At 47.4% G+C, this 22,852-nt stretch overlaps 2 protein-coding genes across 4 annotated transcripts in view; one reads left to right on the top strand and one right to left on the bottom strand.

Moving 5' to 3' along the window:
* DOCK1 (dedicator of cytokinesis 1) overlaps positions 1 to 22,852 on the bottom strand; it is a 271,261-nt gene that overhangs the window by 146,013 nt on the left and 102,396 nt on the right. The gene's annotated exons all lie outside the window — the stretch shown is intronic.
* Positions 222 to 22,852, top strand: part of INSYN2A (inhibitory synaptic factor 2A) — a 41,352-nt gene continuing 18,721 nt past the window's right edge. The window contains exons 1-3 of the mRNA XM_035329522.1: positions 222 to 273; positions 321 to 426; positions 13,919 to 15,041. Of these exons, the coding sequence (XP_035185413.1) occupies positions 13,924 to 15,041 (1,118 nt within the window). The 5' untranslated portion in view covers positions 222 to 273; positions 321 to 426; positions 13,919 to 13,923. The remainder of the gene's footprint in view (positions 274 to 320; positions 427 to 13,918; positions 15,042 to 22,852) is intronic.

Here is a 22,852-nt window from a genome sequence, read left to right as displayed (position 1 = left end):
CAGCCCGGCCCGGGGCCGCCCCCGGCCCGGCCCCCGCCGCCGGCCCGCCCCCCGGCTCCTCCCCGCGCAGCGCGGGTCCCGCTCAACAAGTTCCCGGCGGCGGGCAGCCGGCCCACGGCCCCCCCCCCCTTCCCCGCGCCTCCCGCTCCCCGAGCCGGGCTCCGCAGCCCATGAGGGCGCCGGGGGAAGGCGAGGAGGAGGCGGCGGAGGCGGCTGCTGCTACCTCTGCCTCCAGCCAGCGCTCCCGCGGCCGCCGCTGAGGGGCCGGCTCCGTCAGCCCGCTGCTCGGGGCGGCCCCGGCCCCGGCTCCGGCAGCTCCAAGCCGGGGACAGCCTGCGGCGGGGCCGCCGCTCCCCTCGCCGCCCGGAGAGCGATGCAGCGCCCAGGGAGCGCCCAGCCCCGCACGCCCTGGTGAGGACGCGCAAGGTAAGGGGGGAGGATGACGGGGACGGGGATTGGGGGGGGGGGCAGCCGCGGCCCCTGCCCACCGGGGGACCCCCGCGGCGGAGCGGAAAGTTGCGGGGGACGGGCGGCAGCGTTACGCAACGGGGCGGACTTGGTGCCGGGGGGAGCCCCCATCGCCGTGCCCGAGTCTCCCCCCACAGCCATGCCTGATTCCCCCCGAGCCCGGTGCCCCCCCACACCGAGTCTCCACCGTGAGGTGGGAGCCGGGGCTGGGGGCACCGCTCCGCCCGGGCTCACGGCACCCGCCTGGGCTCGGCTCGGCCCCACCGGCTCCCCCTGCTGAGGGCAGAGCCCCCCCCGGCCGGGCCGTGGGGCCCCCCCCCCCCCCCCCCGGCCCCCCCCGGTGGGGGCCCCCCCCCCCCCGGGGGGGCGGGCCCCCCCCCCCCCCCCGGGCCCTGGCCCCCAGGAGCTGAGCGCCCCGCTTGACCTTGTGGGGCCGAGCTGCTGCAAGGCAGCACCGGGGGGAAATCAACTCCTGGGGGTCGCTGAGGGGGAAGTTTGGGAAGAGCTGTCCTTGCAGCCTCCGGGAAGCCTTGTTTTTCTGTGAAAGGCAGCAAAGTGCTTGCAGAACACCAACAGTAACAGGTCGGGGCTGATAGAAACAGGAGATTTATCCCCTCCGCTTCAGCGTCTCGGTGTGACCGCCGCTCGTATTTACAGCATGACAAACGCCGTGCGTATCAAGGTTAAAATCGAGGCGCCAGATGAAAAACCACTAGCCAAAAATCCCATGACGGGCGACCATCCTAGCCCCGTGTTGAATTTAATGTAACGTTTCGAGCAAACGGATCGACAGGAAAAATGTCAAGCGTGGCGAACAAGTAGCGCAGTGCCTTACTTTTGGTGCGAAGCCTGGCGGTGCTCGAGCAGGATGCCCGTGCCTTCCCTCTGGTATGGCAGCAATGCTCCCCCTCCAAGTACAAAAACCAGTCTCAAGTTCAAAGACGGCTTTTTTTCGAGCCTTAGAAACGCATCCGAGCATCTCTGATGAAAATTTCCCGGTGCCCAAATGCCCCTGGTTTGGCACCTAGGGGCTTATTCTGCCCGGTGATGGCACAGAGTCCTTGGCTCCGAGAGGAATAGATGCTGCACCGTGCTAAGCCTCATATTTATAACAGGCAGTTATGAAATAAAATTACTGCCCGGAGTTGAAGTTGCTGTTGTATTTAAAGCATATTGTCTTCCCCGAATGAGCTCATTGCTGAAGGCTGACACTAAAGCACTAAAGGAGCTCTTTTCTTTTATTTTTTTGGGGGGAGGACGTCATGATGCCCTTGATGAAAAATGGGTTCTTGAGGGCTGCGTAATTATTAATCCTGTGTATTTTTAACAGGATGCTCAAAAGATTTGTAATCTTGAGAGAAATCAGTGCGTTTCCCCCAGACTGATGTGCACACAAAACAAAAAGCCAGCTGGGCAGCAGCACCACGAAGTGTTGGTGACTTACCGGGAGGGACAGCACTTAACATTCACGGCACCCTTCCCGCTAATTAAGCTCACCGAACAAGTCGCTCCTAAGATCACTGCTGCATTTTTCCCCGGTTAACTATTTCACCGACAGCAGTGTTTCTGTGCAGTAGATGCACAGCCTCTGTGACGAATTCGGAGTGAGACGAGCAGCTAAGTTCCCTGCAGATTAACGCGTAGGAAGGGAAAACGGAGCTGAGAAGCCCGGGAGCCTGCACGAGTGCCGAATCACAGCGAGTCGTCCTCCTGACGTGCACTACCGGGGAGCGAACGCTGTTGGTCACCACAACCCGCCGGTGCCTTCCTGGGGAGCCCAGGCTGAGCGCCACGCTGCTGGGAGGACACGCCACCAACTCTAACGCCGTGTTTATCCTGTGCTGGAGAGATTGAAAGCGACCTTAACGGTGCTGTGCAACGCCGCTTCTGTCTGCGGCTGGCGGGGGAGCGAGAGGCAGCGAAACCTCCCGGCTCGCCAAAAACCTGGGCTACGACGTCAGGGTGCCTCTGCAAAGCAGCCGAGCTGTGGTGGTACCTCAAGGCGAGCGGAGTCAGCTCGGGCAGGGAGAACTTGGGAGGTACAGTCGCAACATTAATTCATACCTGAGGAAACTGCAGTGAACCTAGAATGTTAGAGAACAGAGTCGCGTACAAAGCTCGCTTAAATGAGCGATTGAAGCGGTATTATTTCGTGCCTTATGACGGCCACTATTGAAAGAACTGCTGAAAATCTGCGCGAGATATTAAAAACCATGTAAGCAACAAATCTGTGTCTGTTTTAGAGCACAGTACTGCCTTCTGCTTGGTTTGCTCAGTTCTCAAATTAAATAGGCTTTAGGGAAGGGAGACTGCAAACATCTGAAGTACAAAAAGCCTCAGTGTGGTGAATTTTGGGGGGGGTCTCATACGTAGCCGTTTGAAAAGTGGTGTTTGCTTTTATTCTGCAGAGAAACTTACCGTATAAGCTCTGAACGTGCACAGGTGCCACTCATTAGGTACTAAGTCTCAGATCATTATGGACTGCACAGAATGTGCTCAGAGCATTCTCTCATTTTAGTGGCACGTCACTCTGAAGTCAATTTACTACAGTGCTACTACATTCAGGCAGGAAATAGCTCTCTGCTGATCCCCTAATACTTCCAAAGCAGTTCAAGGTGTCTACGCGTTTGTACGGCATCGAGGTGATCCACACCTTAACAGTCACCTGCTTAAAAGTCCCCAGTTACAGGTATGAGCACAGGTCTCATAGGCAACGGTAACAGGCTGTAAAACTAATTCAGTGGCCCAACAGCTGCTTTTCATGTCCTCCTCTTTGCCTATTTTTCCCCCCTTCAGTGGCAGAAAGACTGCAGGCCTGATTTTACTCCAGCCATAGTTATCACAGCCAAAGCCAAGATTTAAGCAAGGAAGCGTGCGGAGGAGTCAGAGCCATTTTCCCAGTCTGAGTGAAACAGGTGGACTTCAAAGCCCTGGGTCTGAAAAGCTCTGGGTCCTACAGCACCTGGATGCAGACGTGGACCTCTTAACCTAGCTCTGAAAGAGGAGATTTTTGTCCTTACAGGGGTGCAGACGTTCTTCCACATGCCCGGTTCCCAAATCCCCACGCCTCGCTGATCATTTGGCCTCAAACTCAGCCCATAGCGAAACAGCGAGTGAAACATCTCACAAATGCAAAGGCAAATGGTAACGCAAAACACTTGATGGTGCAGCTGCTAGAGGACGGCTGCAGAAGTTCATTTGTAGCCAGTAATAGGGGTGTTCACACGTGTCAAATTCGGCTGTATGGCTTAGTGGGGCCAGGCTATGTGGGGATTTCTGCTATTTGAAATGAGACTTGGATATTAATTTTCAGTGCAATCAGGCAGCAATACATGGAAAGGAACATTGCAGCAGAGGACTACAGGAGCAGTGAATAAAGCACTTACTGACGCTAGCTTTTCCTGCAGGAACACCCCCAGTTTGCTTTCTGAAGTGACCTAACACCAGTTCCATTGAACAGGTTAAAAAGATGCAGTCTGACCGTGGACCCAAGGACACGTAAGCACGTGGCTTTTGCACAGAATTTACCAAATCCGCAGAAACAAAACCCGCAGTGCCTGGCACACACACACACACACACACACATGCTTCTTACAACAGATGAACACTGTGCAAGTCCTGCGTGAAGTTTATTTTCCTGTAGGTGCTGTCTACCTCAGCTGCACGTGTCCTGCGTGTGGCATCAGTCCCGTGCACCAAAGAATCGAAGAATGCCTTCCTCCCTTACTGAGTGCCACCATCTCCAGAGAGGCCCCTACTTTTTTTAATTATTTTTTTAAAGCCCCACGACCTTTTCCTCTACGTGCATTTACTTTCATTTTACCTGGTACAGCGATTCCTTCTTTTTTTGTGCTGAAGGAATACTGGCAAAACCCCAACGTTATGCCATCCATGGGGAAGAGAAGCAAGTGGTTCATGTTATTTTTGCCTATGTGCACTGCAGCATGCTTGTACACAACAATGCCCACGTAGTTACAAAATCAAACTATTTTAAAGACAAAAGCAATGAGGATGAGCCTGTATGGTCTGGAGCAAGGAAGTGTCAACAGCTAAAAAAGGAGGATTTACTTGGTTTGTGCTTGCTTTAAAAAAAATAAAAATCGTTCCCTGCTTGTTTTATAGCTGCCCTTCCTCACCTCTTCATTTTTTTAACCTCCAGGAAAAACGCAGACACCTAGTGAGTAATTCAGTCATACAAGAGACAGTGCTCTGAAACAAGCCACGGCAGTAAAACCTCTGTTGTACTCCCAAAAACATCCAGCACAATTTCCAGTAGAAACTATCACTGTGTATTTAGACCCAGTTTTCCCCTGACTTTTGAGACCTTGGCAGGTAAAACACAGCCCACTTCCATGGCACCAGGACTCAGAAGTCGTGTTAGAGTTCAGTGAGACACAAAACACAGACATGAGAGCCCACCGCAGCTTGGGGGGGCGTACCCAGACCATCCTCAGGTTGGGTGCTGGGGTGGTTTGGGGGTGCCCCGAGCACGGCAAGAGCACGGAGCTGCTTTGTGCTGCCCAGAAATTCACAGCAGTGAACGCTCAGGCCAGAGCTGCAGTGCTGCTGCTTGCGAACGAGTCAGGGAGATCAAAGCTGCTGCAAGTCACAGAGCCCAAAGAAGCCCCCCAGGCACACGAACCATGGTGTAAGTGACTTTTTGAAAATGGGAATAGAGGCTGTATAAGGCTTGATACAAAACTGCTTAAGCAGGTGTGTAGGTTCGGGGCTGCACTGTAAAGTTAGCGCCGGGGAAAGTGGTTAGGGTCTCGTTAGCTGCTTCTGCTCTCCTTGGGAAAAGGAGGAAGAAGAGAATTCAGTGAAATCAGTAACATTTGGACACTTACATAGGCATATGAAACAACATTTACAGCAAAGCCCATCTCTCCTTCGTATCATTAGTAATGGGTTGTTCATGCCCATTTTGTCGTTACATTCATTATTCCCTCCTGCAAATGCAATCAGAAATGGAGGAGGAGATAGCTGCAAGTACAGACATTTACATTGGGGATCGGTTTAATACATTTTGGTGTATCAAGGCCATCAGCAAATAAAATGCTGCGGTATCTCTGAGGAGCTGACAAAGGGACAGACCAAACATCCCAGTGCTGAAGAGAGGAATTCAGCGAGAAGTGACGCCTGAACTGCCTGCTAGCACCGATAACACTGATCCCTTCTACAGCCTGGGCCTAACTTCCTCCATTCAAGATGAATCTGTATTTTAGGTAGCCCTAGCTGAGCAGGCTGGTGAGAAAAATGTGTTATATCTTGCATTCGCACTTTGTGCGAGTATAAAAACACACAAAGCCACAATAAAAATGATGCAAATTATCTGAGTAGTAGGCAATGCCGGTGCCTAGAGCGTTATTCAGGCAATTCCGATTAATAATAGGGGACTTCTCAGCCACAATCCTACAGTTTCAGATAAGCAGAGTACATAACGCAGACTGACAAAAGGGCCATATCAATATCCCTAAGATCTCTAATGATTGTTGTAATGTGCTTCCTGATCGGCCATGCCACCAATAACCCACCGACGACACCAAGCGTTGGTGAAGATCTTCATCCTCCGTGTCACCTCCCAGGGTCACAAAACCTAGGAGCAGTTCAGTTCCCATCTCCGTAGCACCCTGCATGCTCTCACCGCCTTCCCTTCGTTCTCCACACAGTTCTTCCTGCACTGAACCAAAAACGCTTTCCCTGGTGAGCTGGAACAAGCACTTTCACCTGGGTGCTCGGCAGCTCCAAGCCTCGTCCCACATTGCTCACATTTGAGAAGTTGAAGACCTTGGGATTTGAGATCTGGGGCTTTTGATGTCTGAATTAAAGACAACTTCACCCCACACCCGAATTTGGGTCTTCCTTCACGTTATTTCAACAGCATTGTAGAACCAGCTCTTAGGAAGGAAACTCTGCAACATCTGGGGATATTTCTCACTCGCAGTGCAGCAGTTAAATGTCACTCTTCAGGTAGCCAGCGTTCAGTTTTGTACCACCCTTTACTGTTGCAGAGGTCAGTCTGATCTGTTCGCTTCCCTCTTATTTCCCCAGCACCAGCAGGCTCAGGTCTCACTGCACGCTGGCGATCTGCAGCCACAACAGAGCAAGAACCAGAACCTGGAGATTAAACCTGTTCACCAATGTCCTCCTCAGGAGGGTGACAATCACACAGGGTTTATTTCCCAGCGGCAGCACTGGAGTTCAGACACAAATCTCCTAGACTGGTGTCATCCATCAGTTAATACCCTGCTAAAATGCCCAGGTTGGGCCCTGAATTACCCACGTGCGCTCTTCAGCACCGCGTCACGCCCTCCTAACAGCCGTGTGCATGGAACCGTGATCCGGCTGGGAAGAGCCGACACAGTCTGCTGCCTTACAACCACTGACCTCAGGAAGTCGCTCCTGCCTGTCACCTCCCGCCTGCGAGTGCTCGAGCACGGGCTCCAAACCCGGTTTCCCATACGGTGAGGCTGTCTGCATACCCTGCCCTGCACCGCGGTGCCTTCCAGTGCCTCCAAAAGTGAAGCTGTAAGACTCAAGCAGGGGGCTGGAACCTGCTTCTCGAACTTCTCCTGTCTGTATCCTCCCCATCACTTGGAAAGCTAGGATGCAAAAAGACAAGCTGAACAGAACTGGTTTCCTTGTCATCATTTGATACTTTTTTTCCCCTCTAACCTCCCACAAAAACTACTGTTGTTTATTGAGAACAATTAAAGGTCGGTATTAAAAATAACGCAGATTAAGAACTGTCCTTAAGTTCTCATTTTTAAGCTTGCTGCTTTAATTATTTAAGGAGAAAGTGCCATAAAAATGACAAAAGGCTTCCAGTGAGAGCAGGCTGGCTTTTGGGCTCCTGGAAGACAGTGGAGTATAAGCAGAGCTATTTGCGATTCTCCTAGCAACACATCCTCAGCAACATCCTTCCACTACAAGTATCAGCTGTAACACTGAAAGAGTTGCCATGTAAATCTGTGCAAAATAATGCTAATAAACCTTTACTCGGATTTTTATAGCAGCAATAGCTGCATAATACATTAAAACCGAGCACAATTCCTGTAATAGTGCCGTGACACAGTACGTTCTGGCAAACGTTTCACATTGTGTCAACCCTCTGAATGCCGTGGATTGGCAGGGAATATTTCTGACATTGTGTTTGTTCCGATATGAAGGAAATTGCTATTAACTCAGGCCACAAGGGTCTATATCACGCAAGTGCAGATCTCTTAGTAGCATTAATATTAGTTGTACTAACATTTTAGGGGAAAAGTAACCCTTACTGTACCCGATTTGATCGCCACCTTTTGATCTTATCCTGTTCCCCGCTATAGGAAGCACCAAAACCTAAGGCTTCTTCTTACAACTTCTTGTTCAGAACACACAGCAGATGTCAGAGGTGTAGAAGATAACGTGGAGCATTCATGTATTCAGGGAAGCTGTTTTGTATTGCAAGCAAGTTTTAAATAGTTTATCCTGCAAGACGTAACTTCTCTATCTAAAATTCCACAGGCTTATTAAATCATATATTTTATTTCTAGCCACTTAGCTGTGAAGCTAAGGCTCACAAGAGCATTTAAAGGCATTTATTGACCATCTGAGCCATTAGCCGGGATGTGACTTTTCGTTATCATTTGTACCGAGCCTACCAATGGGGGGGAGGAAAAAGAAAAAAGAAAATCAAATGCCACATGGTCATACTTATTCCGAAGGAAGACTTTAGGGCAATTAAGAATCCCTCCTGTGTCATCGCTGCAACTAGCTGATCGATAGACTTCTGCTTCTGGTGGAGCAGACTTTGCACGACCATCCAGTCCAACTGGAAATCGTACTGCTGAGCATCACACCTCTACCCAACATCTGTAGGGTACAGCACAATGCGTTATTTCCAAATAACGCATCCCAGAGCTGTTTTTGCAGGAGAAAGTTCCTGAAGAGTGAAACATCAGTTTCAAACATCAGGGTTTCAACTTTGTTTTTGTCTGTGGAACTTGTAAATTCTTCTCAGGAAGGCAGAACAACCCCTCCTCGTTAGCTAGGGAGCACACATGAGCTTTCTTTTCTGGCAAACGCAGCAATAACGAAGCACTGAGTTGGGCAGATGGTAGCAGTGCTCTGTAATTCATGGAACTGGTGCAAACTTCTCCAAGCAGGGGGATGACAAGGCTACGGCAGTTCGCCCCCCTGCTTGATAAACTACAGAATCCATAAATGCAGCAATAAGAACGAATTCAGTATTGAGCAATAAATGAGGAGGTTCAAGAGAGAAAATGCAAGTTCAGCGCCTAAGGGTTTCAGAACAGATTTAAAAAGAAAAAATAGTTTGACATTTACCAGCACTGCTAACTTTATTATTCTACATGAACAATTCTGATAAAAGGAAGGCAGAGTGGGCTGCACGTCGGTTCGGTGTGTCACTACACGCAGTATTTTTTCCCCTCACAACCATCTGGACTTCGTAAGCCACAAAAATGGGGCATACCTTCAATGTAGCCAGAGGCCAGACTGCATCCTCGTATCTGAGTATTAAAACTATACACATTTGTAACATAGGAAGGTGTCTGCAACAACTAATAGCTGGCTACGATCATTATTAATTTCCAATTAATTTCTTTTTTATCACTCCAGTTTTGTTTATTGGGCTTTACTGATTAATATTTAGGACATTACTACACGATTTTTAAGTTTGTGTGATAGAATGGTCAGTTATTCAAACAACTGGGTTCCTTCTAAAAGGCTGAAAACGCTCCTCAAAAAGCTGAAAGATCGTCTGAAAGTGGGAGAAAAACATCTATTTCATTTAAAATTAAGAGAACTATTTAGTTTCCACGTAGAATATCCTCAGCTTGCTGTCACTGGGCTACATGATAGTGTATTTTGAATTTACCCAGAACAGGATTCCATCTTGTATTCCTGTGTAGGAAGTACATCCCAGTTGCTTTCAAATGCCTATTTTAATGGTAGACATAGACTATAGGCTATGCATGCACTTAAAAGACAGCTTATGGATATAAAATACTTTATGAAAAACAAATACACATTACTGAACTTTATGATAATATCTAGATGCGTAAGAACAGTATCTAGAGCAGGATTTCTTATGAGAAAGTATAGCCTGAAGGTACGTATCACCAGTGGGCTTTCCTTTACACAGTGAACTCCAATTGTTTGCAATCCCTTGCTTATTTTTCCTTTGTGCTCTTAACACGTGCACAGAAGCTTACAGCCAAATCTCCGGTGCCTTTACAGGCTGGGATCTGGGCCTTTTGTCTGCATGGGGAACTCGGGAAGTTGCACGTAGTCCGTGCTGTTTGCTAGCGCATTTACACTTGGAATACATTTCTGTGTCAAACTGACGGAAATCAAATTTAAATTACGAGGTAGGTTCCAAGTCTCCTTTTCCATCATTACAAAAATCAATGGAGAAATCCGGCAGCTTAATTCCCTGGGTAGTGTAGTGACTTTGAGGAGTTTGGGAAAGGGGACAGTGAAGTCCTGCGAAGACGTACTGGTGGTTTACCTACCGACAATTGACTAAAACATGCTCCCGAGAACCTGAAATAATAGAGAAGGTGCTTTCCGTGGCCTAACTAGAAGATTTTGTACCAACTTAAGGCTTCACTTTATTATTATTGAGCAGTTTATTTCCATATTCAAACATCAGGGAACACTGCTTAAGTTTAATCAGCCAGGAGTTTATAAACAAGTCAAGGCTAAAAACTGAAAAAATAAGCTCGGTGATCATTAAATACTTAGCTTAGCAAATCACGTCACACAATCAGGGCTTGTTTAGAGTAACCACAGACAAAAAGTTGCAACATGTTCTCTCTGTTGGCATCTGCAACTGAAATTCAGATCCCAAGCCTTTAGCCCCGTGACCGGGGAAGCCGTAAGGTCTGTAGTGCTCAAGCAAATGGAGTATCTCCATCTCAGTAGTTTTCCTAACGTATCCAAAACCCATACAGCGTGGATCATATTTTACAGTGGCACATTTTACGTATGCCAGTCTTTTCTTGTATTCCAGGAAACACGGCAGCTGAGTAACGAGCAGCAGGATTACAGACAGACAGTGTGGGAACTGGAAACAAGTGATAATGAGGTTTCCTTTTCCAGTTTACCCGTCCAGGTGGCGGCTGTGCCCATGGCATGCTCCTGTTCCCATGAAATCAATATGAATTTTGGCACTGAGCTGAGTGGAAAGAGGGCAGATCTCTAGCACCAACTGAGCTCAAATGCAGGTGAGGTGGTTAAACAGGACTCCCAGAAGAATATATTGTAGCAGTCAACGCCTTGTCCGAAACATAAATGAAGCAAAATAAAAAAGTATTAAGTATTTAACACAGGAAAGTTTGTATAACTCTTGGCTCGACCATTCTTTCCAGTGTGCACATCCAATTCTACTTGGACTTGCTGAGAACTGAGGAAATCTTCCAAAAAACATCAGCTCTCGTTCTTTTGGTGGTTGTCACTCTTAGTCACAGCTATTGATAAGATTGTTAGTCCAAGCTACCCGAGGGAACAGAAGACTGTAGATTAACTAAATCAATCAGGCCTGTGCAATTGGGAAAGGGAGACGAGCATTTCTGAGGAATCAATTTTTGGCTATTAGAGACACGCTTAAAATTAACCGCAACACCGAATAGAGTGCTGCATTTATCTATTCCTACCCTGTGGAATATCACCAGACTCCTGGGTTATCTGGGTATCACCAGACTCATCTGGGTTAGCGGCTCCAGTAATAACATGAATGGAGATAACATAATTCTGCCAGTTAAGTCATTCCAAACAGACCCAGTGATCCACAATTCCCCAAGATTATGGGATGAAGTAGTATCCCAATTAATCCAAGATTGTTCGGATGTATTGTAATAAATTATCAAACCAATACTTCAGCATAAATTGTATTCTAGTGGATCCTCCTGTCAAATAAAGTGCCAGAAAACTGACTTCCAGGAACGCTGACAACTCTAAGGTATCCTAAGAGACGTCTGCCGTAAGTGACTGCCAGATCTAACAACCAACTTTTGTGAGCCTCTTTTATAGGTAAAAATGTGTCGTCTCTTTAGAAGTAATTCCAGTATTTCAGATGTATTTCGCATCTTTCTAACGCAACATACCATATCTGGTAAAATTCCCTAATAGTGCAAGAACTCACACGGGCAGATTTGAAAATACAGCATGCAATGGATGTTGTGTTACTGGGTTTTGTTTGGTTGGGGTGGTTTTTTTTGGAAACTCATTGACTTATCAGGTCTATGGAAGTTAGGAAAGGTACTGCTTCCAATAGCTCTGTATTTGTGGAAGTGCTTTTTTTGTTTTGACACCAGTTTTTACAGCCTATTTTATCCATGTGCAGTATATGTCTGTCAAAACGGCAGGCTGATGGATGCATAGGTTTGTATCCTACAGAGCACTTCGTTATCCAAAGAGTTCTAAAGTTCCACCTTGACACAGCCGGATGCATTTCCTACCAGCACCGCTTCTGGAAGCTGTGACCAAAAGAGATTCTGTACACAGGATGTGTCTCACAGGCCTAACTTCACTCTGCAAGCGATACAATTGAAAGACAGCCCCAAACAGCCAGCGTAGGATACCAGTGTTCTACACACAGCACAACTGACCCCTTATTTAGGTTTTTAATTGGAACAAAAACTTTGTAATGTTCCTATTTAGTTCACCTTTTTTTTTTTTTTCTGAAAAAATTTCTCTGCACATCATTGCTTCTCATCACCACTACCTGAACGTGACAAATTAAATAGAAACAAGCAAACCAGACAGGATACTTCCAGCAATTTGCAAACAACTAAGTGAAACAGGGAGTATAATATGATAAAAGTTTAAGTAATGGCATGTTTGCAAGAGATTTTTGAAAGCTATTAGATAAAGCAGAAGCCCAACCTTGCAGTGTACAGGTTGTCTGCCAAGCACTTGCATGTATTCGTATTTCCTAGGGTTATAATTACTTTTTTGAAAACTAAACATTCAATTTTCCATTGAATATAACTTATTATCTTTTATTAAATTAAAGCTAAATACAGCCTAGTCATAGGTATTCATTTGTACCACTGAGTTGATTCTATAAAACATACCCAACTGTGGCACTGAAGTCTTCAAGAGTTTCAGACTTTTTATTAATGGGAGAATTTTTATCAAAAACGTATTCCAAATGCCATACCGGGAAGTCCCTTTACTCATTATACCTTGTACTGAAGGTACAGCCGTGTTTAAATAGGAGACGCATGCAGAACACTGGGATTAAGTGAGAATTGGGTAATTCAGTAAATCTCAGCATTAGGGAGGAATTTGCGCAATAGGAGCCTAAAAATGACAACTTGAAGTGTAAAAATGAGGTCTTAGGCATCCAGTTACTCTGGATCCCACATGATCCGTACAGAGATAGAGCTGCTTTTTTTCCCTTGCTCTGTGCTAAGCAGTTGGCATCTCTTCATCCTTGAGGAGGTGCTCATATTTCAATAGCAGATTAAGTCATTGCTCTGACTCATCACAGTTTTCGTTGTTTGTTTTTTTTTTCTCTTTTTTTTCAGTACTTTAGGATACTTTGGGCTAAGGAGCTCTATTATAAAGGTATATTGTGCTTCTAGCAAAGGAGGGGTTGTTTTGCATCTGAAGCAAAACTAATTTACGCACTGCTGACTTCTTCCAGAAACTTTCAGAGGCCATAAACTTTATGCACACAGCAGTACCAACGAGTTGCTAAAAATTCATCTACATCCAGATTTTATGTTTAGCTATGAGGTAGATTTAAAAAAAATCCAGATAGTGACATCTGCAATGAGAAATTAGATAAACCTTGTGCAGAGACACAGACTATATCACACAGGAGTCACGTTTTCTAAGCAAGCATGCTGTAAAAAAATAAAGCCGGTTTGATATTTCTTGCTACCAATCATTTGCATTAAAGGAGAGTTTAGGGTACCGTGCTACAGACTTCTCCCTATCTGTACAGACTTTTTAAAATTATTAACTCCTGTACTTCTTATAAATTGAAATAACCCGCTTCCTGAGCGCCTGGGTTCCCGCGCAGCACAGCCTGCATGGGGAGCTGGCCCCACGATAGCCGTGGCGCCCGTCCCTGAAACAGGCTCTGGCAAAACCCCTGGGTGCCACAAAAATGGGGTTTCACCCCCCTCGCAGCTGGTTTTGTGACCCTGCAGAGGTCGCAGCCTGCTCCCACCCCCCCGAGGGCAGGTTCTAACCAGTCTCATAAAGCACGGCAAGATAAAGGTGCAATTTTCTAGTGAAAGACCAACACCTAATATCTGATACCAAGGATTGTGAGTTAACTAAGGGAACCCAGCAAACAGGTTGTGAGCACCAACCCGTTCAGTCAGAGCGCAGGAAATTAGCTCAAATACTAAAGGTTTGGGGAAAAACTGGTGGGAAAAACTCGTAGTTCTGTTATAACACAGGCTTTTTGAACTGTTTTTGAATGCAGGCATCATGGTGAGTAAGGAGCCCAGCAAATGCTTACTTACCACCTCGGAAAGCGAAGTTGAGCCAGCAGCTTCGCTTGCTCTGGAGATGAAATACGCACTGGATCCCAACCGGCAGATCAAGAAGCGCAACAAAGCCCTGCAGGTGAGATTCAAGGATATCTGCGAGGCCCAGAACGAGCAGCGGGACAAGCAGCTCTCCACCAGCCAGGACAGCGACAAGCGAGAAGCGAAGGCGGTCTCCTACAAAACGGCGTACCGCAAGTACATGACGGTGCCCGCCCGCAGGTCCATCCCCAACGTCACCAAGAGCACGGGGGTGCAGACGTCCCCGGACCTCAAGAAGTGTTACCAGACCTTTCCTCTGGACCGCAAAAAAGGGAATATCATCAAGAGCGCCTCGACCGTTGACACCTTCAAGGGCGAGAACAACGGATTTCTACTCGACCTCAAGGACAAGGAGGGCAGGAGCTCGGGGGAGGAAGGCCAGTGGGGCAGGAAGGCCGGCAGCCTGCAGACGGCCGAGTTCATCTCCCACGTGGGCGAGCGGGCGAGCGCGGGGCCCGGCGCGGCGTGCGCGGGGGCCTGGCAGGACGCCGAGCTGCCCGGCTGCCCCCTCCACAACGCGGCCAAGCCGGAGCCGGGGAGCGAGGAGCCCGGCCAGCCCCTCCACGGGAGGGTGTTTAAAACGGAGGTGGCCACCGTTTACCTACCGGCGGGCGGCTCGGACGCCTCGCAGCCCGAGCTGCCTCACCTCGCGGCCGAGCCCGACTGGTCGCTGTGCCCGGCGGGCGAGGAGGACAGAAAGAGGACCGTGCACCTGAATGGCGTCCAGCCGCAGGCCGGGGACGCGCCCGCCTGCCCGCTGCAGGCCCAGTGCCGAGCCAGCGAGTGCCACGAGCGGAGCCTGCAGGTCGACGTGTCGCCCATGGAGGGAGCGCGGCCCTGCCAGGCCGCCGTCGCCCTGAGCGAGGAATGCCAGCAAATCGTGCCTCACACCGAAGTTGTGGACTTGAAAGCGCAGCTTCAGATGATGGAAAATTTGATCAGCTCTAGTCAGGAAACCATCAAGGTGTTGTTGGGTGTTATACAGGAGCTAGAGAAAGGAGAAGCTCACAGAGAAGGGTGAGTACAAGCCTTTTAAACAAGTATAAGCTGTTTTATATGCCTTTTTTAAGTAAGTCCTGTCACAGAATTTGCTCACGTGAATTTGCATCAGCAGGCCTGCCCTCCTGCAGAGCACTGAGTTACACTTTGTGTTATTCCTCGCATGTACGTGGCTTTGGTGCTTTAGCAGCCCCGGAGAAACCAGCCAAGGGTATTAGCAGGTTTGCTGCCTGCACGTCCCACCAGAACGTAATTAGGTAGCTCTTTACTGAAAGACCTGTAGTAGCTTTCCTACTCAAAACATGCAGAGCCATAATGAACGTGTGCCCGCACTGGCACCAAGCTGCTGCCGTTTCCTAACACGCACAGGAGCCCCTCCTAAAGCAGGACCCCTCGGGGTGCTCGCACAGCAGCAGCTCGAGGCACCCACAGCACCTCACGTAGCACGAAGGACAGGAGGAAAGGTCTTGTGGGAGAGACTTAGGCTGTAAGATAAAGGGATATAACTCTTGGTTTAATTCCATTAATGGTGTATGACTTCTGTTTGCTGCTTTGTTTTCAGCGTTCCAAATTTTTTAAGCAGATGAAAACTTTGAGTATCAAGTCTTTGTAACATCCGTATTACTCCATCTGTGACAAACTCTTGGGGACAAAGGAAGATGTTCTGTTTATCACTATGTTATATGACTTAAAGCAACCTTCAGTGCATTACAAGGAGTGGTTCCTGTAACACTGCACAGCATTTGGTCCTTACCGAGAGACTCCAGCCTCTCCCTTGCATTACCTCAAATGTTCTTCACACTTATTTGCTAATATTTATTCAATTATCACCCTTCAAAATGTATATGCACTGTTTGTTAATTAAGTCATAATTTATCAGAAGAAATCTAGATTTTAGAAGCAGAAACCTGTGGCTGTTGCTACTTAAGGCAGTCTGTGCTTTAATTTCAGTCAGAAAGGTACATCTGAGGTTTGCAATCTAATTCTGCCTCTAGGAATGTGGAAAATACCTTGTTAACCCTACGATCCCAAGATGTTTTTTCAGTAGAAATACTATAACCAGCTGTAGAACAAACTAAAAATGCTAAGGCTGTGTTGACAAAATTGTCCAACAGCTCGGATGATGATGATGATGATTATAACTAACCTGTCAATACCTGGATCTTTGGACTGGGAAGCTTCTTGACCTACCTGAAAGCAACACACACTTACAGATATTTTTTTTTTATATATAATTACTCAGAAAATGTATTCCTCTGACTCTATTCACTTAGAGATGCTATAAGAGAATCGGAGAAGTGGCACGCTGCTCGTCAAATCACAAAATACAGGAAATTATTTTGTTGTCCTAACTCATCAGCTGCTCATCTAGAACCCTGTGTGTGTGAAACACTCACACCTACCCAACAAAGTCATCTGCTATATACAACAGCCTTTCCTCCATATACTTTCATGCCCATTTTCTCTCTTTTCCCAAAGATACTGGAGCAATAGGTCCACAAACGCTTATTTTTATTACCCTCGGCTACATAAGCGTGATGTTTAAATAAAAGCCAGTTAACCTATCTGGCATTAGGATGGTGCCCATGCCCTCAGCACAAGAGGTCTTGCCCAACCTGTCGGTGGTTACTCATACTTTCAAACAACCCTTCTGAAGCTGTCAGCCAGAGAAACCCACAGCCTGGATTAGCCCTAAAACACTGGAACCACCTATAAACCCCAGTTCTTTACAATATCTGCGTATCTAAGTCACAGATTTGTGACTATATCATATTTGTAGCACCCCTTTTTCCCCCTAGGTTACTTGGCAATGCTGGAATGGTCCTTCCTCACCACCTAAGGACACATCACACGTTTTGAACTCATTTCAAACATGTTCTGGTGCGTGGAAGAGGCAATTAAGATGTTTTACCGAGTCTTTGATGTTAACTGCAAAATCATAACCAGTGGCAGTTATGCCAGCAGTGGAGGTTAATTATAAAAACTAGAGGCAAAATATCTACAAATCAAAGTCAGGCTTCGGATGGGGGGTTGTTTTAAACACAAGGACATGCAAAGGTATTGCCTTAAAACTTCGCAAGAGCAGAAAAGAGCTCCTTAGACCTGCTTGCAGCTCCTCCTTCCTATGCTCTAGGCACGCCCCAGATGTGCCTCCTCTCAGTGAGACGGGAAGGATGTAGAAATGGTGAAGGAGGGAAGGAGAGATGCATGCTTGTATCTTCCCCCCTGGTTTATGAGTTTCTGTATTCCAGATCCATTGAATTTTCTAGCACCTGGCTGACCTTAAAGGCGACTGCACAAAGGAGCCCAGCACTATGCCTGGGACGTTTCTGTTCTCCACCGAGCACATTCCAGAGCTGAAGGAACCCTCTGTTCTCAGACAAAGCATCAGCGCATCACTAACTCACAGCATATCTTTACCCTTACTTCCCTCAAATTAGGCAACTGCTTCAATAATAGGTTGCCCTGTACTTTTATTCTAGCAAATCTTTCCAATTACTGCGTTCATTTCGACGTTTTGCCACCGTGACCAGCCACTGTATGTACTAACGTTGGAATCACTTATCTTCTCAATTTCAGCATGTTGACATCTCTTCCTTTACTAGCCCCTGCCTCCTGTCAGGTCAGTTTACAACAAGAAATTGAGAGAATCACGACTGCTCCATCTCTGCTTTCTGTAGCACGTGCAGGTCTTCCAAGCTGTAAACCAAAAAGCAATGTTCTGTGTTTCTGGCTCTCTACTGTTTTTCTTTCATGTATTAAATACCTTACAATAACACACATGGAGAAACAAATACAAATAACACACTGCTGGGGAAAAGAATCGCTAACACTCAGTGAGATTTCTCTCCCTTCGAGAAAATCGGTGTTCTCTGAGTGCTGCTGTAGTGCCATGGGACCAGCGCTCAGTGGATTCATTTCCACTAATACGCTGTAGGTCTTGAACTGCTATTACTGCAATTCATCACTAAATGAGTCTATGCCAGCAAAATTGTATCAGCATCTCTGAAGATAGTGGTATCATCCTTTGGGTGAGTATCATCCATGTGTACTTTTCAAAATGTCAGTACTGCATTATCTGCAATTAGCAACAACCCGCGGCACTTGGCTCTGCTGAAAAGCAACTGGAAACGCAGGGGGAGGAAAAGAACATCTTGTCTTAGCACCTGGCAAGGTGCAGAGGGCTCTGGTTGCCCGAATCCGATGCTTCAAGCATCGCTGTGAGCTCTTCTCTCTGACCTGGGGTCAGGCCCAGGTGACCAGTCACGGAATGCAAACTTTGTCAGGAAAAACCACGGGGTGCAGCACAACTTTAATGCATTGAATCTAAGCTGTGTGTCACAGATCTGGGGGCAGGTCAGAAATCCTTATTGCGAGCTTGTGACACCCACGCATGCTCCCACTGAAGATTATTAAAATTGTACAGTTTAATAAAACTTGGCAAAATGGTGATCATAGCTTACCATGTGGAAGCCTCTACAAAAAAAAAAAGGAAAATATTACATCGCAGCCCAAGGCAGTAAGCAACCTTTGTGTTAAGTCATGCATGACCAAAAGTAGCAGAGCTACAGCTTCGATTCAGATTTCCAAGAGGGGGGAAAGTGCTGAATATTACATGAAGCCCGGCACGGTGTTATAACACAACACGAGTTATTTACGAGAAAATAAAGCAAACGTAATTCAGAGCAAGCTATTAGTAACCTACAACAGCTACAGACGTTTGTCTGTACTGAAGTACAGCGCTCTCAGTTAAGCGAGGCAAAATTCTGCTCTCTTTACCTGGAAGGAGCCTCCCTAAGGCCAGTAGGGGTGAAAGCAAAACCTAAGTCACTAATTTCCAAACCCGGCCAACTACGGCACAGCCCATGGAATACGTAACAGTATTCGGAAGATGAACAGGTAATCGAAAATATTTTGCAGCTGGAGCACACCAATGACTTGCCCTTGAAATCTTCAGCATGAGAAGTTAACAGCAATCAAGTCCCTTCTCATTACACCACAAATCAGTGATTTTAATAAACAAAGTACTCAATTTGCCATACGAAAATGAGTCACAGGATTTTGACTCTGCCAGGCCAAATGCTGCGTGTTGGACAACAGTTAAATGAGCCTGTTTCAGAGATCATTTGTATTCATTCGTTAGCAGACAGTGGTTGAGGAATTTAAAGAGCTCTCAGCAAACATTCCTGCACCACGCAGTGCCGGGCAGCAGCAGCAGCTCAGACGGCTCCTTTGGAGAGGCTCTGAAAGCAGAACGATCACCTGGATGGGATCTGAATGTCATTTCAAGTCTCCTCACAATGAATACGGGATGTTTGGGTCTCTATTATCATTTTTAAGCAGCAAAACAAAGCCAAACCGTGTTTGCTCGGATGTTTAAGCCGAAGAGGAGAGAAGGGCTCCAGGCAGTGCAGGCAGCATCCGCACCCAGCTCCTTGTGCTCTAACAGTACTGCCAGCAGCCACCCCAGGATCACACAGCCGAGCATAAACTCGCCCTGCCTCAGGAATGACAGCAAATGAAAGTCAGGTAGCCGAAGCAGTTATTGCCCAGATTGTTTGCTTTCCTCCTTTTTCAGAAGCTGCTCTGAGTACAGTCCAGCTGTTCCGCTCAGACGAAGGGGAAAGAGCAAATAAAGGCAGTGACAACCCTGCCGTCTGCCTCTATCCACCTACACACGAGCCAACGCTCTTAAAAACTGGCAAGTTCCTTATGTCACGTCAGGAGAAGGGTAAGCTCAAAAAGCCTACAAGTCCACCCCTGAAAAACACAGCCTCTGGAAATAACGGAGTAGCTGCAGAAACGATATGACATGGCTTTGTTCAGGATTATTTTTTGTTTTTTTTTTAACCTCTCTGGTTTTGTTTTGCTTTTTCAATTACAGACATAGCACAGGGAACGTTTAAGAAAACTGTTTCTAAGAGAAAACCTGGAGAGGGAGGAAAGCAATCTGTAGGTCAGCTTAAAGGAAGACAACTGCCCTGTGAAGTAAGATACGAAAACCCAAAGAACACAACCAGTTTTAGCTGTGATGCCCAAATGACATCACGTTTTGCATCGTATTAGTGCAGCCAAGTTTCAGGACACAACAGCAGACCTCTGAAATGTAGGGGCTGCAGGGACTAGACTTTCACGTGGGGAAACTTCACAGACGTGTGTTTGGTCTGTCCTGGGGAGCTGGCAAATTCATTCTGGCACTAAGTCTGCTTAAGACCACCCCCCTCAGTTTCTTGATAATTCCTTTACTGTAACTGCCACTGTCCTGTTTCGGAGCACGCACCGGTTACAAACCCTTCCTGAAGGAGGTGCACCAAGACATCTTGGAAGCTGTAACAATTCACCTACCCATCTCTCCACCTGCATCCTCCATAGTCAAATCATTTCTGCACCCATCAGAGCTTTCTGGACCTTGTGATTCCAACCGTTCTGACCACTCTGATCTATCTGTGTATCACTTGGTCCTGCTGTTTCCACCAAGATCAGCCTCACCTGAAGTGTTCCCTTACCGTAGTGCAAATCCATACTGAAGTAGCATTTTATTTTCCGGTTCCAACAACAACCCCCCTTCCTTTCCTTGCAGCCATCCTATAATTACTCCCCCTTTGTTGTAAGCATACAGATATTTCTAATTACAAAGAGCTAAACTGACAGATTTCTTCTCTCACTGCCCCAGAGGTGCATCACTCTATAAACTTTGAGCCATAATCAATGTGCACACCATGAACATTTCTATTTTTCCGGGGTTAGTTCATTAAAGCAGCTTTAAGACCAATTCTGCCTGCGGACACGTTGCAGGTTCTCTGCCCCTTGCTCTGCGCTCATCTCCCCGTTACAGCTGCTCCCTCAGCCACCTCAGGCGCTCTCTTACCCTTCCCCAAGAGCAGGAGAAGCTCCAGGCCCCCACAGCAGTCCCTGTCCCTGCCCTCACAGCCAGTAACCCGGTTTTCCAAGCTATACAGCCTCTCCCCAGCACGAAGCAGGGCAGAGCAGCGTGCCACACACCGACACCCCTCAGCTCCTTGTATTTTTTAGAGCAGAATTCATTGCGTGGCACAGCACGGAGACCATTTCAATACCTGCTGCGGCCACGCGGCCATCCTTGAGCCCTCTGATTTAAAATTCTCTGTAACCTCAACTGAAAGCTGGATGTGCCAGGCTGATCGTTGCAAGACCCCGTATCATTCGAGGTTTAGCCTCCTGTTACACTCTCCCTGAAGCAGATCACCGAAAACCAATCTGAAGTTCGATGTGAGTGGGCACACAGCTGGTATTTCCCGGCACAGTGTTTCAGAGATCCTCCAGGCTCGAGGGGATTCTACTTGGTATACTTTTTTGTTTTCCTTCAGGAGCTGAACAAATTTATTCCACTGCTTGTAATCAGAGCTTCAGATCACGCTGTCAAGGTGGATAAAAAGCAAGGGCAAACCTTTAGGTTTAAACCTTTAGGTAAAAAACCTTTTTACACAGATTTATTGAAGCTTAGTGCTCGCTCTGTGTTCTCCAGAAACGACGGGAGGACCGCTCCCAGTCTCGGGGCACAGAACTCATCTGTACAGATACCGCCTGGTAGCTGCAGATAGCACAGCCCAGCTGGAGCAGACACCATTTGGCGTATTCAGGAAAAAAAAATCATGCAATCTGTAGCTGGTTGCTATTCACCAGATTTTAAAAACCAGATGAAGGACCCCGCCTCCCTGTTTCGGGGGGGCTCAGCAGCCCTCCAGGAAGGGAAACCACGGCTCCAGACTTACATCAGGGCGGCTGCGCTGACACGAAGGCCAATAAAAGCAAACTTCCACTGTTCAAAAACAGAAATACCGGTGAAGTCTTACAATGAATGACTGAAAAAAAGCGTGAGCAGACTGGTGTTCCTGCTAAATATATCCCTGTGAATTGCCGCGGATCATAAGGGAAGCTTTTCCAACTGTCACCGAGCTGTCCAAATTACATACCTGCAAGGAGAGTTCTGCTCAATCAGTCTTTTAAAAGAGGATGTTATTTAGGTTCTGAATTACCAGTTTTCACTTTACACAATTAGAGTAATCCTTTAATAACAGCAGTTTGAATGTCGTAGTATTAGATTGCAAAGAGACAGAGCAGTGAGCCACATCTCTACCCAGTCAGGTAAAAATGAGCAAAACGAGCTTTATGGCGTCAAGTTTCTCACCGGTGATGGCTCTGCAAGAGATTAATGCCCAGGTTCCTAATTGACACCTACCTCTGAGCCTTACGTGCGTACACAGGGGTACGCTTGGCTTTCGCCTGGCTGGGGAAAAACGCATCTTGACTATGGGCGATTTCAGTAAAAAGGCTTGCCTGGAGAGGGGCGTCTTGTTTCTAACCTGGTGGGGCTCCTGGCTGGCCCAGTTCCAGAGCTAAGAAAGAAATGTGCAGGTCAGTCCCAAGGGAGGACACGTTCACAGAGCTGAAGGGACAGTGAGGAGTTGGGCTGGACTCAGATATCCATGGGCTGTTTCAGAAATGGGAGGGAAACGCCTCGTATGCCAGAGAGCTCCCAGGCACGTGTCTGTCTGTGTCCCCCCCAGCATCACCGCTGGCTTTCCCCCTCAGTTACAACATTCAGGTCCTGTTCTCAGCTCAGACCCTAAAAAAAAACCACACTATTACGCTGCTTCGTACCTTCTTGTTGTGGCTTTGTTTTAGACATTGCAAACACAGAGAGATTTTGCAGATGGATGAGTGAATAGGTAATGCATTGAAGATACACGGCACAGCCCAACGTGGGCACGCGTTTGCTGCCTGCAGGCAGTACTAGGTTGTTCTTCCCACTCACCGAGCCATTTTTCCATGGTATGTGCAAGCACTTA

Source organism: Oxyura jamaicensis, chromosome 6 (assembly GCF_011077185.1).
Source record: "Oxyura jamaicensis isolate SHBP4307 breed ruddy duck chromosome 6, BPBGC_Ojam_1.0, whole genome shotgun sequence".
Classification (NCBI taxonomy): Eukaryota; Metazoa; Chordata; class Aves; order Anseriformes; family Anatidae; genus Oxyura; species Oxyura jamaicensis.
Note: the sequence above shows the minus strand (reverse complement) of the source record. Positions and strands in the feature narration are given on the sequence as shown.